This window comes from Microtus pennsylvanicus, chromosome 8 (genome assembly GCF_037038515.1).
Source record: "Microtus pennsylvanicus isolate mMicPen1 chromosome 8, mMicPen1.hap1, whole genome shotgun sequence".
In the NCBI taxonomy this organism is placed as follows: Eukaryota; Metazoa; Chordata; class Mammalia; order Rodentia; family Cricetidae; genus Microtus; species Microtus pennsylvanicus.
The window spans coordinates 56,824,950-56,837,408 of record NC_134586.1 but is presented as its reverse complement, the minus strand read 5'-3'; the positions used below and the strand labels follow the sequence as shown (position 1 = coordinate 56,837,408).

The 12,459-nt window shown below is 57.5% G+C and overlaps 1 protein-coding gene across 1 annotated transcript in view; it reads right to left on the bottom strand.

Annotated features, from left to right (window-relative positions):
* Plxna1 (plexin A1) overlaps positions 1 to 10,292 on the bottom strand; it is a 46,249-nt gene extending 35,957 nt beyond the window's left edge. The window contains exons 1-3 of the mRNA XM_075983529.1: positions 10,100 to 10,292; positions 4,195 to 5,458; positions 2,618 to 2,800 (exon numbers count right to left, since the gene is read on the bottom strand). Coding sequence (XP_075839644.1) covers positions 2,618 to 2,800; positions 4,195 to 5,439 — 1,428 coding nt within the window. The 5' untranslated portion in view covers positions 5,440 to 5,458; positions 10,100 to 10,292. The remainder of the gene's footprint in view (positions 1 to 2,617; positions 2,801 to 4,194; positions 5,459 to 10,099) is intronic.
* Positions 10,293 to 12,459: the final 2,167 nt, after the last annotated feature.

The following is a 12,459-nucleotide window of genomic DNA, read 5'->3' as shown; positions in this document are numbered from 1 at the left end:
CTGAGAAAAAGGGGCTCCTCAGAGTCACTAAAGCATAGCCTAAGTCTCAGAGCCCTACTAGGTTCCAGTCATCCTCCAAGGACCCACTGAAGAGGGGAGGGAAGGAATAAGGGCCCTTGATTCATGTGACAGGACTGCTCTGTGCCTCAGTTTCCCAATCTGTGGAACAGGTGCTGGGATGGCTGTGAGGCTTTGGGTGAGTCAGTCACGAGTACTCAGTGCATGCTCACAGGAAGGGCGCCTGTTAGGCTCTGCAGAAGTGCTGAAAAGAGGGCTTAGAAAGGCTCACACAGCCAGCAGAGAGCGGACAAAACTTCAGAAACACCTCATTTGCACAACATTAGCAACAAAAGATGATCGATAAGACAGGAACACCTGTTGAACTATTTCAGGAAATCCCACGACTGGGACAGGTGGATTGGGTGAAAAGGGCCAGACAGCAGGGGCCCCATGGTGTAATTATATCCACGTCCTGAGTGGCACAGCATGCACCCAGTTCAAACACAGACATCTAAATGAAATGTTGGTTCAACTTTGCGCCCCCTGCCCCTGCAGATGATTCCATATGCCCCAGACAAGGCCCCATCCACTCAAGCGCTGTACTTAGCCATCTGTACCCAGGGATGGGAGGAGCCTAAGTCACAGGCCAGGCTCTGGCAGGCGGGAAGGGAGGCCCTTGGCCTGATGAGGACACTGGCTGGGGGCAAAGAACCAGCTCCTCAGTGGGACTGTCCAGTGGCTGTACAAACAGAATCTCAAGGGGGTAACCTGGCCGAGGCAGCAGAGAGGACTTCATTCCTACCTGCCCTCTTGGGCATGGGGACGAGGGGAGGCAGGAGTGAGGAATGGGGGAGGGTTAGCAATTCAACCTCTGACACAGATATCACCACAGTGCAGCCTCTGCTCATAGACAGTCTCCAAGGTCCCATAACCGGACTCAGTTCCCTCTCTGTGGGAGCACTGCCAACCAAGACTCAAGGGAACATGTATGCTCTGAGTTTGCCAGTCAGCCGTAACCAAAGGGGCCCCTGGGGCCCAGGAGGCAGGAAGGAGACAGGACTGGAGGGACCTGTTCTCCCAGCCTCACTTGGGTCTGTCTGCCACCCCTAGTCCACAGGACATCAAAAGGGACACTCCCAACCACAGAAGCCCATCTCCAGCTGGGAGGCAGGTACTAGGGAACCCCAAGAGAAGTCTCTAGGTATACTGCACCCTAGCTTCTATGACCCTTCTCAACACATATTCAACAACCTCTCTCAGTGGCTTCCCAGTCCCATGTGCCTCCTTGAGGCACTTGTAGGTTACAGAAGAGGCCACAATGGAGCTCAGAGCACACCTACACCACCTGGGAGTCACAATGAACAGGACAGGGCTCCATGGGCAGCAGGGGCCTGGTCTGAGCCATTCAACCTCCCACCTCCACTGGCCAAGCACCAGGACTCTAAAGTAGAAAATCCATGGGATTCCTTGTTTACCCTGGAGGCCCCTCAATTATCAGCTCGGATCGCAAGGCCTCAAGACTACCAGCAGCACCCAGCCCAGGATACGGACACTGAGAATGAAGACTTCCCAGAGATTCCTTAACGGGCAAGGCTGGGATGTGGTTTCCACATGCAAGGTTAGGGGGCTGAGAGCAGACAGGTCTTCCTGGCTCTGGGCCTAGTCTTTACCCACGGGCATGCGAGCAGGCAGGCCAGAGGGATGGGGGGGGGGGTGTCAAAAGAGCTCTCAGCTGTTATTTCATCTCTTGGCCCTACTTGATGGTTCTCAAGGTACCCAGGCAACTCCACCTTTCAGTGTTACTGGAAGCTCCTTCCACCCAGGTGGAACCCTACCCACCCACTGCCCATGCAGTGACAGGCAGACCCACAGCTTCTCCTGGAAGCCCTCCCTGTCTAACTAGTTCTGGAGAGGAAGAGAGCCTAGAAATCAAACCGGCCAGTACGCAGAGCCAGCCTCATCCCAAGGCCTGAGCTGGTCCATGGGTCACTCAAGTCACCTGCTCCCTGGATACCAGGCTGTGGTGTGATGGGGCGGGGCACTCCCCTTGCCCTGCCCTTGGCCTTGGCATTGCTTTGCTGCAGGGTGGATGGGAGTGGGGCTAGCTGACATAGAGAGTGCTGCTTCAGCAGACACCAGATCTCCCAGGGCTGAAAGCAGGGCCCAGTGGGGAGGGGGCCCGCATAGTCCTGCTAAGCCCAACATCGACACAAGCTTCCTCTCCAGTCTCTTGACACCCAAGCCACCCTCCAGGATTTAGACTTCTGTACAATGATCCTGAAAATCTTGTGCAGCAAAACAGAGCCAACCTCAAGCCCTGTCACAAGCCCCTTGGGCCCCCAGATACACAACAGGACAGAAAAAAAAAACAACTTCCCATGGGAAGCCCAAAAAGAAGGAGGCCCTTCAGGGGCTCCTGGAGATTTGAGCCCCTCAAGGTCACTGGGCCTGGCACAGAGGCATGCACCTACCCACCTCATGCACAGACCCAGGTCCCTGTCAGAGAAAATCTGCTTCTCTCCTTTGGATGGGACCTGTACACACACACGCACACACACACACACACACACACACACACTACCCAGGGGTGGCCCCTCCAAGCCCACACAGGCCTGACCTTGCGGATGCGGCCGCTGCGAGTGCCAGCGAAAACCACGGTGCGGCCCTGGTAGTCATAGGCAGCCACAGCAGTCAGGCCATCATCCTTGTCCACAAAAAGGGGTGTGCCCTCGATGGTGACCGTGCCCCCCAGTGGCTGGTTGAAGTCCTGCCCGCAGAAGTCGTCATCAATCTGCAGGGGCTGTAAGAAGTGGCAAGGTAAGCATTTAGCAGCCCTCGGAACCTTCACCTTGAGCACAGCGGGGGACAGAGGCCTAGGGTGGGAGTGAGAAGCCATAGAGCTACCCAGACCCAAACAAGGCCTACAAAATTCTGGAGGAGAAACAGGGTCTGTGAAATAGCCCAGATCCGGTGAATGTGTCCAAAGTGACAAAAAGACCCAGAGAGGGTGACCCCTGGGAAGGGCGGTGAGCTATAGGGCCCACAACCACGGAATCAGGCTAGCCACTACAGGAATGGTCATGGTGGACAAAGGAAGGATGGCTTAGAATTGGGGGACAGCCAATAGAATTATTCCTCCAGCAAATCTTACATTTGCACCTTGCTTGTAGACAAAGACGATGTTTAAGGCAGGAGGGAGTGGGCACACCCAGAAAGCACAGAGAGGGACCTGCTGTGCTGGCGGCAGGAAGCAATCAATACCTCAAGGTTCCTGAGTTGGTTTAGAGTAGAGGCACAGGAGGGGGGTGGATAGACAGGACAGGAATTTGGGGAGAAGGAAGAGGAGAGCTGGTTCTCTTCTGGAGTCTGGCATTAGCTGGGGTAGAGGCCACTGATATAAATGCAGAGGGAGGCCAGTGAGGCTGGGGATTCCTGGGAAATAATCAGGGCAGGTCTGAGGCTAGGAGCAGGGTATCCAGAGTACACATGGGGACACAATGCCTGCCTGAGGAGCCAACTGCATTTAGAGCCCCAGCCATGCCCACAGCCACCCTTTGAGAAGGCAGGGACTCTTGCTGCTCCACGCTACTCCAAGTAGCAGCCTCTGGCTCCAGTTCTGAGATGGGAAACCTGCAGCCTCCTGGAGGAAAAGCCGGCTTTGGGGGCAGAGAACAATGGCTGCAGAGCATCCAGCAGGGTAGCTGGGCTGCCTCTATGTCAAGGCCTCTCTCGGAGGGTATCCCATGGTGCATTCAGCATCCAGCGTTGGGCACGGTGGGGTTCCAGGAGGCAGGCAGCCTGCCAGGAGGCTATGGGGATTATAAGCTCCACAGAAACAGTGTGTGGGATCCTTGTACTAATCGTATGACCCTGGGTCAGTCAATCTACCTCTTAGCCTTTATAACCTCATCTGTAAAAGGGGAGCAATCTAAAAGTGGTCATCACCATCCAAAGTCCCCGAGGGCTTTGGAGCTGTATGGACAGGTGCTATCACCCACTTCCTAAGGCACACGGTGATGTCATGGCTAGGAGCAGACTTTCGGGGCTGGTATGCTGGGTTCAGGTTCTGCCTCAGGGCTGGGGAAAAAGCAGAAAGTAGACCCAGCATAGAGCAAGGACACCAACGTGTAGCTAAGATGTGACCCCAGGAAGGGTGACAGGAGCCCCCACCCATACTTCCCTACCCCTGCTCACCGAGTTGATGCAGCCCAGCTCCTTGTTGAGCAGCCAAGGCAGTGAAAGCTTGCCCTCACCACGGTAGCATGACTGGATGCGCTCTTTGATTTTCTCCTTAATGGCCCGCAGTGTGAATAGGCACAGCGCCGACTCCTTGGGCGGCTTCACACGGTTCTTCTGGCCCTGTGCGAACACGGTGAACAACACGTCCTCATCCTCAGCAAGGCCCAGCTGCTTGGCCAGGACCTGACCTGGCCGGCTCAGGTAGGCATCCTGCACCAGGCGGTACTCCACGCCAGCCTGTTCGCAGCCAATGGGAAACTCCACATAGGAGTAGAACTTGGGGTCATCCACACACAGCCGCACAATCTTGGAGGTGAAGAAGTGCTCACCAGCGGCATCAGGCGAGGTAAGTTGCGTGTCCAGCTGCAGGGTGAGGTAGTATACGAACTGCTCGCTGCGGAAACTGTACACATAGTAGATGTCAAAGGCTGGGAACTTGGACAGTGTGTCTGATGGGATCTTGAGCTGAGATGACACAAACTCATCCTGGTACACGAAACCAAACATGTCAGCATCTTCCTCATTGGCCATGAGCCGGCGACTGGACAATGTGGGGAAGTATTCTGATTTGCCATCGATGGGTGTCCCTACGAAGAGCTTGGCCTGGCCCTGGCCAGGAGTCCCAGCAATAAGTACTCCTGCCATGCTGCTGGCCTCTCGGACACTGGACAGGTAGTGCTCCTTGCGGTGGTGTGGCTCGCCCAGCTTGAAGAGATCGTCCAACCTCAGGAACTGGCAGATGCCCTGTGAGGCACTGCCACAGGCCAACAGGCGGTTGGCAGCATAGTCCAGCAGTAGAAGCTTGTTGACGTTGTCTGTGCTGCCCAGGCCATGTGGGCATGACTGGACACTGGGGGGTGGGTAGCATTTCTCGTTGTCTTCTACGGGGCCTGTCACATGGGCCCGAAGCAGGGTCAGGTTCCCTGACAGCTTGTAGATGCGGTTCACTGCGCCAACATATACCTCTCCTGTCTGCTCGTGAACCACCAGGTGGGTGAGGCCCCAGTCATTGGCCACAAAGGTGCGGAAGGCAGGCTGTGGACCCACACCAGCTGGGGGTGAGCTGATGGCCATCCACACACCCCTCAGCAGCAACAGTAGCAGCAGCAACAGTGGTGTCCGAGGGCTCAGGGTTGGCAGTGGCATGGTGGGCTGGGGCCTCAAGTCAAGGTATTCAGGTCCTGTAGGGGTGAGTATCATGGGACTGGGTTTCCTGGCCCTGGAAAGAACAGGCAAGAGAGGGTATGAGTGTGGTGATGCCCACATGTGCACAGGGCATCCAGGCATGGCCTCCTCATTCTCTGAGTTCTCCACATGAGTGTGTGCTTTAAAGATACCTCCAAAAAGACCTCCGACCACTACCCAGACAGACCAGAACAAAGAAGGCACTTCCGTGTCCTGAGGCATGCAGGCAGCAAGGGCAAGCAAGTGTCACAGGGAACACACTACAGCTAGCAGCAGCAAAACAGGATACCTGCCTGGCAGCAGGGTGCTCCACTAGAGCCTGAGCCCTGCCACTCCTGGCAAGATAAGAATGGGCCCAGGAACACAGAGCATCTTTCAAGAGTCTGGGGTCTACATGACCCTAACGCAGAGCCCGTCCATGCCCTGGGGATCAAGATCCCTCAAGATCCTCAATCTCAAATGAGTGACATGTTTCCTGTATCAGTGTCCCCCACCAAAGCCAAGCAGAGACAAGCTATGGAACACACACCCTCCTCCACACAGTGTCAGCTGCCTTGGTGACTCCCAGCACCATTTGGCTCAGGGCAGCCACGTCCCACACTATTAGGCACTCTCTGATGTGTGGACTGCTCCCCTGAGATTCCAAAACAACTCCCAGCACAGCATCCCTACCCACCACCAGAAAGAGTCCCCCGCTCCCCAGTTCCACAGCCACATGGCAATAGTTCCAAGCTTGGCTTAGGATATTCTGTAAAACCTTCTGTGGGATCTTGACTCTGGCATTGCTCCCTGGTTGACCTTGGCCCAGCATCTTACAAACCTCAAGGCTGGCACTCTAAGGACAAATCTAGAGGCAGCAGCTCCCCCAGAAACCCCACATCTCCAGGCAGAGAGCACTCCCCAGCCCTCAATAGTGTCCTCTGCCCACTCCTGCCTGGTTCCTCCACCGTATCTACCCCCAGCCAGGACTCCATGAGGCAGTTTGGGCCACGTTTTGGACCCCCACTGACTTTCAAACCTTTGCACAACACCTCAAATCCAGCTGTGTACCCACAGCCCCTGCAAAGTGCCACCTTCCACGATTAAGTAGTGTTGGTCAAATGTAACGGCCCTAATGGAGACAATACCTTTTCCTCAGTTTCCCTAGCCATCAAAGGGATTGCAACACTTTTTTCCAGGTGGCTAAAACAGTTTGAAGTCCATGTCCTGGTGGACAGATGCCACACTCTTGAAGACAGCACGGTCACAGAACCTGTCCTGTGGGCTTGGTGTGTGTGTGGGGGGAGGGGGGTCCTCTTACCCGACTCCTTGGCTGATGTCTGACCATAGAAGTGTTTAGTGTGGTGAGTGGGCAGTCAGCCAGCATACACAGCTTCTTTAGACTCCTGCATACTGCACTCCCCAACAGCCTCATTCACAGCTGGGGACAACTGAGACTTATAGATGGTACCCTCATCAAGTCCAGGTGTGGAGCTAGCCAGAGGCAGGAAGCTAGTTACAGGTGCTCAGCCCTTAATCTTCCACGCCCTACCCTAGAGCACAAGGCACCTCGCTCTCTGCTCTGCCACCAAGGCTGCTCAGGGAAGCCAGAGATGCCTCCAGACCTGCTCATGCAGGCAGTAGCTGCTAGCTTTCAGTTGTCTTGATCCATGGCATAGGTCTGGTTAGTGGCTCTGGCTACTTACTGCTCAAATGTTCTCCCAAAAGGACATAAGCTGGGTGCAAAACCTTTCTCTCCAGAGCCACTGGGCCCAAGCAGATTCAGCAAACACTTGCGACTGAGAGAACAAGTGAGCCAAGGCACTAGGAGTGGTCAGCCAGGCCTGGACAAAAGCTACCCTCAGCATCAATCCAGATGGGGAAATTAAGGCTCAGGAAAGCAAAAAGTGTTGACTAAATCCCAGAGCAGATGCAGGGTGGTAGCACCTTGCAGGAAACCTCCCAGCAGGCTATCTTCAGCTGCCTTATGCCCCAAGACCAGCAGCCACCAGGGGCCTCCACAGGCAGCCAAGAAGAGAGAACACCCACAACAAGTCCCCTACCCCCCAAACCAAAGCAGACTAGAGAGCAGGTTGCTTGCCGACAAAACGGGCCTGGGCTGAGCACTGAGTCCATGTGAACTCCAAAGAAAACATGAATCACTCACCATTTATCAGTTCAAAGCAGGCCTGCAATTACCAGGGGCTGGGCTCTCCCCTCCTCCGGGATAATTATACACGTCTTAATGCAATTACGGGCCCTACTTTTTATATTAAACAGGAGGGACCTGGCTGAAGAAGCTACCATCCAAACTCCAGCCTGGCTCTGGGCCCACTCCCCTGCCTCCCAACAGGAGTTGCTGAGAAGGGATTGGCCTGGGGGGCACAGGGCTGCCGGCCAGGAAAAGAGGGGACTCCAAGCCCACACCTACCACGCACAAAGACTAGCAAGGACGCCTGGGCTACTTTCTCTAGTTTAAAGAGAGGAGACTCAGGACTCCAACAGATCCAAGGTCACACAGCCAGCCCTGTCAGAAAGGGAAAAGCTAGAGCTTCTAGAGACCCCAGGTAGGAAAAGGAGCCAGGTTCACTGAGAAAACCCTGTGTGCCCACAAAGTAGGGCCTGATACTGGGTGCTGGGCCAGGCTGGGGGAAGGGAACAGACAGGCTCTGGGTTCTGTGAGTTGCCTGGCCAACTTAGACTACAGAAGCCCCCAGAGGGCCTCTCTATGTGTTCCAGGAGAACCAGGTCCAGGGGATACTGGCAGGGTGGAGGTGTTCTGGAAGGATGGCGTGGAGAACACACCTGCTGGAAACGCTAACGGGGCAGCACGAACAGCCACAGCTCCCCAACACCAACAAGTGCAGACAGGGACCCAGGGAGAGAGGCCAGGCTTGGAGGTGGGGGCCTCAGTCAGGGGCCACTCTGGAACAGGCCTCCAGTGGAGTGCACTGAGCTGGTATCCTGTCCTCTCCTAAGCTGGGATGACACCATGGTTCTTGCTCAGAAACAAAGACCCCAGAGCCCTCACACGGGTACAGCTTGCTCCCTGGGTCCTGATGCTCTGGAGCCTAATGGGTGTGGACAGGCTGGTCTTGCTGTCATTTCACCCAGTGGTTTCCCCCTCAGCAGCCAGAGGACTGCTTTGCCTTGTCACCCTGCCCCACCCTATGGGAGGTCAGAGGAGATGGTCTCCAGTGGCCTACTCTCTACCTGGAGGCTTTGGAGTCCTGCTGTCCAGAAAAGGTGCCAGCTTCTGGCCTTCCCTGGGGTCCCATACTCCTGGCCAGAGGTTCCATGGGATGTGGCTTTGTCCATGACATCTTGTCTGGCCCCAAACCCAAGAACATATACCAGCCAACCTTGCACACAGACCTCAAGCCTCCACCCATACTGTCCTCTGTGCCTGAAGACACCTTGGGTGGGCTCCAAGCTGCCACCTCCCCACTACCTGACTGCTTAGTCCTGAAGCAGAATCCCTGGTTTGCGCCTCTGCCTAGGGCACAAGCTGAGTGTTTCCCAGACCCACCAGACTCTTGGCCAGCCCAACGTAGCACCACTATCTCCTCCTGCTCACCCTCAACAAGCAAAGGACTTGGAAAATTGGGGGTGCTCCCGAAGGGCTGGAGACACACAAGATAGTACCACCACTACAGGACTGAAGACCCCCAGGACCTGCTGGAGGGGGTAGGCAGCACCAGGGGACAGTGAGCCAGAGGTAGGAGCCTGGCTGAGGGGCAGAGGCTCAGTTCCTTCCCATCCCCCCAACACACCCCTTTCTTTCAAGGGGCGTGGCCCCAGCACCCCACAGATGAGCCTGAGACAGCTCCTGGCACCTAGTAGCCCCTCAGAAGCCTTCTCATCCCCTTCGGGGCTGCACCTGGGGTCTCTGTAGACAGAAGGGCCTCCCTGGAGTCTACGCTCGCCCTTCACCGCTGCAGTCAGAGTAAGCCCACCACCGCCACCGTCCTCGACACACACCAGGCCTGGGACCGTCCAGGAAGCAAGGGGCTAAGCCTCCACAGAAGGAATGACCCCGTGGAGGCCCTGCGCAGGGGGAGGCCGAGGAGGCCCGAGCCGGCGGCCTCTCCGGTGGCACCGCACCGCCCCTTGCAGCCGCCGGGTGGAGGGCCTGCGGGCCGGGGATGGCCGCGGAGCCCACTCGCGCGCCGGGGCCGGAGGGGGCGGGAGTCCTCACGAATCCTTGCAACTTCCACCCCATGGCCCGAGGCCGGCCCAGGGCGCAGCCTGGGACCTCCCCAAATCTGGCGGCCCTGCCCGGGCCTGCCCAGCGCGGCGCTCGCCTGCGGCCCACGTCCCCACCCGCGGCCCGGTCCGACCCGGCGCTACACGGGCCGACATGGGCACCCGCAGGGCCCTCCTCGCGGGTACACTGCAAACTTTCTATTCTGCCTGAAGGAGGGGGCAGCGACTACGACCATAGACATTGCGCCGCCCGGATCGTAGGGGCCCTTACGCGATGCGACCCGCCGGGACGCGGCAGCCTTTCGCGGAGACCGCGCCCGGACACACGCGGGCGCCCGGCCGGAGCCGCAGGACACGCCAGCCGCGGACACGCGCGCCGCAGTCCCCGCGCACACCCCCTGGCCACCGCCAGCGCCCCCCACGGCCACTCGGGACCCCGGGCCGCGATGAGGCTCCCGCTGCCCGCGGGGAAAGTTGCGCCCCGACTCACCCGACAACCCCGGGCGCGCCCCGCCGCCGGCCATCGCCGCGCCCTGCCGCTTGCCCCTCCGCGGGGCCGCCCACGCCGCGCAGGCCGCCGAGGCCGCTGCGCCCGGGCTCCGCTCCGCTGCGTGGCTGCGTCGCCGCTGCCCAGCATGAATGGGGCGCTGAGCGCCGCGCGGCTGCGGACCGGCCTCGCTCTCGCCGCCCCGCGGAGCGCTGTGCCGCGCGCATGCGCCAACCGAAGCCGGGGGGCGGGGCCGGGAGGCGGGGCGGGACCCCCGATGTCCTGCAGGGGGCGCTCGGCCCCGCGCCGACAGCGCGCGCATCGGGCCCCACCGCTTGCCTTCAAAGGGCGATGTCACCTCAGCCTTAAAACTCTGGGTTGGTGTGTGTGTGTGTTGGGGGGGTGCATGAGGTGGTTGGGGTAGTCCCAGGACTTGGCGCACTCTATAACGAGCACGGGCTGGAAGCCGAGCTTTCGTCCACCAAAGGGTAAACTGAGGCTGAAGGGAGTACTTGCCCTCATCTTGGCTTTTGCGCCCAATCTGTTAGGTGGGACGGCCACTGCACCTCGCAGGCCCCAGGCGGTGGCCAGTGCCAAGATAACCAAGCTCAGGGATGACTGACCCGTCCGGTATGCGTTCCTGCAGCGGGGCGTGTTAAGACCACCCCAGCAGGAGAGAGACAGTGCCAGGCGGACCGTGGGCGCGGGGCTGGCCTGCAGAGCTGGGTGCGCCGGGTCTTGGGCGCAAAGAGAACCTTTCTCTCTCGGGAAGGCAATCAGGTGCAAGGCAGCTGGACCAAAGCAAGGCAGGCAGCCGCGCGCGCAGCACGGAACAGAGCAACCACAAAAGGTGGTCGTGGGAGGGGAAGCGCTGGCAGGGCACAGCCTGGGGGACTCAGTGCACTTACCCGGTAAGGACCGTTGTCCCTACTTCTTTCTCTCCCAGGCAGCCATCACCCTCTTTCCCTCTGCTCATCCTTGCCTGGCTTTTCTCTGGGTGTGACCATTTATATTTGTCCCCCTGAATGACATATTCTTTTGTGTGGCTTATTTGGGATGTTATAGAAATGGGGTCCCACTATCCTCTCTGAGAGGAAAGAAGGGGCTCTAGGACAGTCTTTGCTCTCACTGTGTGGTATAGGCCACCCTGGACAGTTAACCCTCCTCTCTGTTGATGCCTTAGGATTCCCCACCATGGAGAGCAGGGCCATAGGTAGGTGTGTGTTTAGCTTCAGCAGACACTGCAAACTGGTTTTCCCCAGTGAAGTCCCACCCCTCCGCACGGTGGAGAACTGTCAGCAACAGTGGGAAAGGCTGTGCTTTGACTTTGCCAGGCTGAGGGGGAGATAGCTCTCCATGCCCCTGAATAGTGGCGAGGCTCTTCTCTCACACTTGCAGTCTGATCTCACAGGCACTCCACGCTGAAGGTACAAATCTCTGCTGTGCTGTACGGATGGCGTAGACTGAGACTGCTTAGTCCACATGATTTTTCCAAGCTCCCTAGCTGGTTGGTAGCAGAGCCTGGAGCCCAGCCCAGAGGTCCAGCTCAACACATGAGCTTCCCAGCTGCACACCTGGTCCAGAGCTGACATGGCTGCTTTTTATGTTTGACTGTGCTGTCCACTCCACAGCTTTACCTGCCTCACAGACTCCGTAGCTTACTTGCAGCACTTTGGGGAGGAAACAATGTGAAGGCCACTGCCAACCTGGGGATGTGCTCATCCAGTTGTTTCCCAAGTTGCCTCTGCTCCTTGGCTCGAGAGGCTGGCTGCCTCTGCCCACACCTGCCTGGTCTCCTTTGCAGACCTGTCTTCCAAAGTTCCACTTGGCAGGCACTCAAGGCTCTTTCTCTTTTGCCATCAGCAATGCCCATGAAAACACTGGCTTCTGCTTGGAGGAAGGTCCTCATCTCCAGCTTCTCTGAGAAAGCTGGGGCTGCGCGTGGTCAAAACTCAGCTCAGGGTTACCTTGGAATTCCATCTGTACCTGTCTCCCCAAAGTACAACCATAAACTCTGGTGCCATTCACCAGCCCCTCTAGCCTGCATTTCCCAACCCTGAGAATTCTTCTAGGAACTTTACTACAGGCTGCTCTTAAATCCCTGTCTCCAATGTCTTTTCCACCCCTTCTCAGCAACATCTTTGGAACTTTGGAAATCAACTGTTTTACCCTGTTGGAACCTTCAGGAGTCCCTATCTCATGTCAAATAATGTCATACACAGTCACCCGGTTCAAGTGATGGGAGGCCTGAGTGTGACAGAGAAAACTATATGGGACAGGGTTTGGGGTGTGGTGGCGGTGGGTGGAGAGAGAAGACTGAGTGGTAAGAGGGCTGGGTGCTCAATCACGAGGACTGAGTTCAG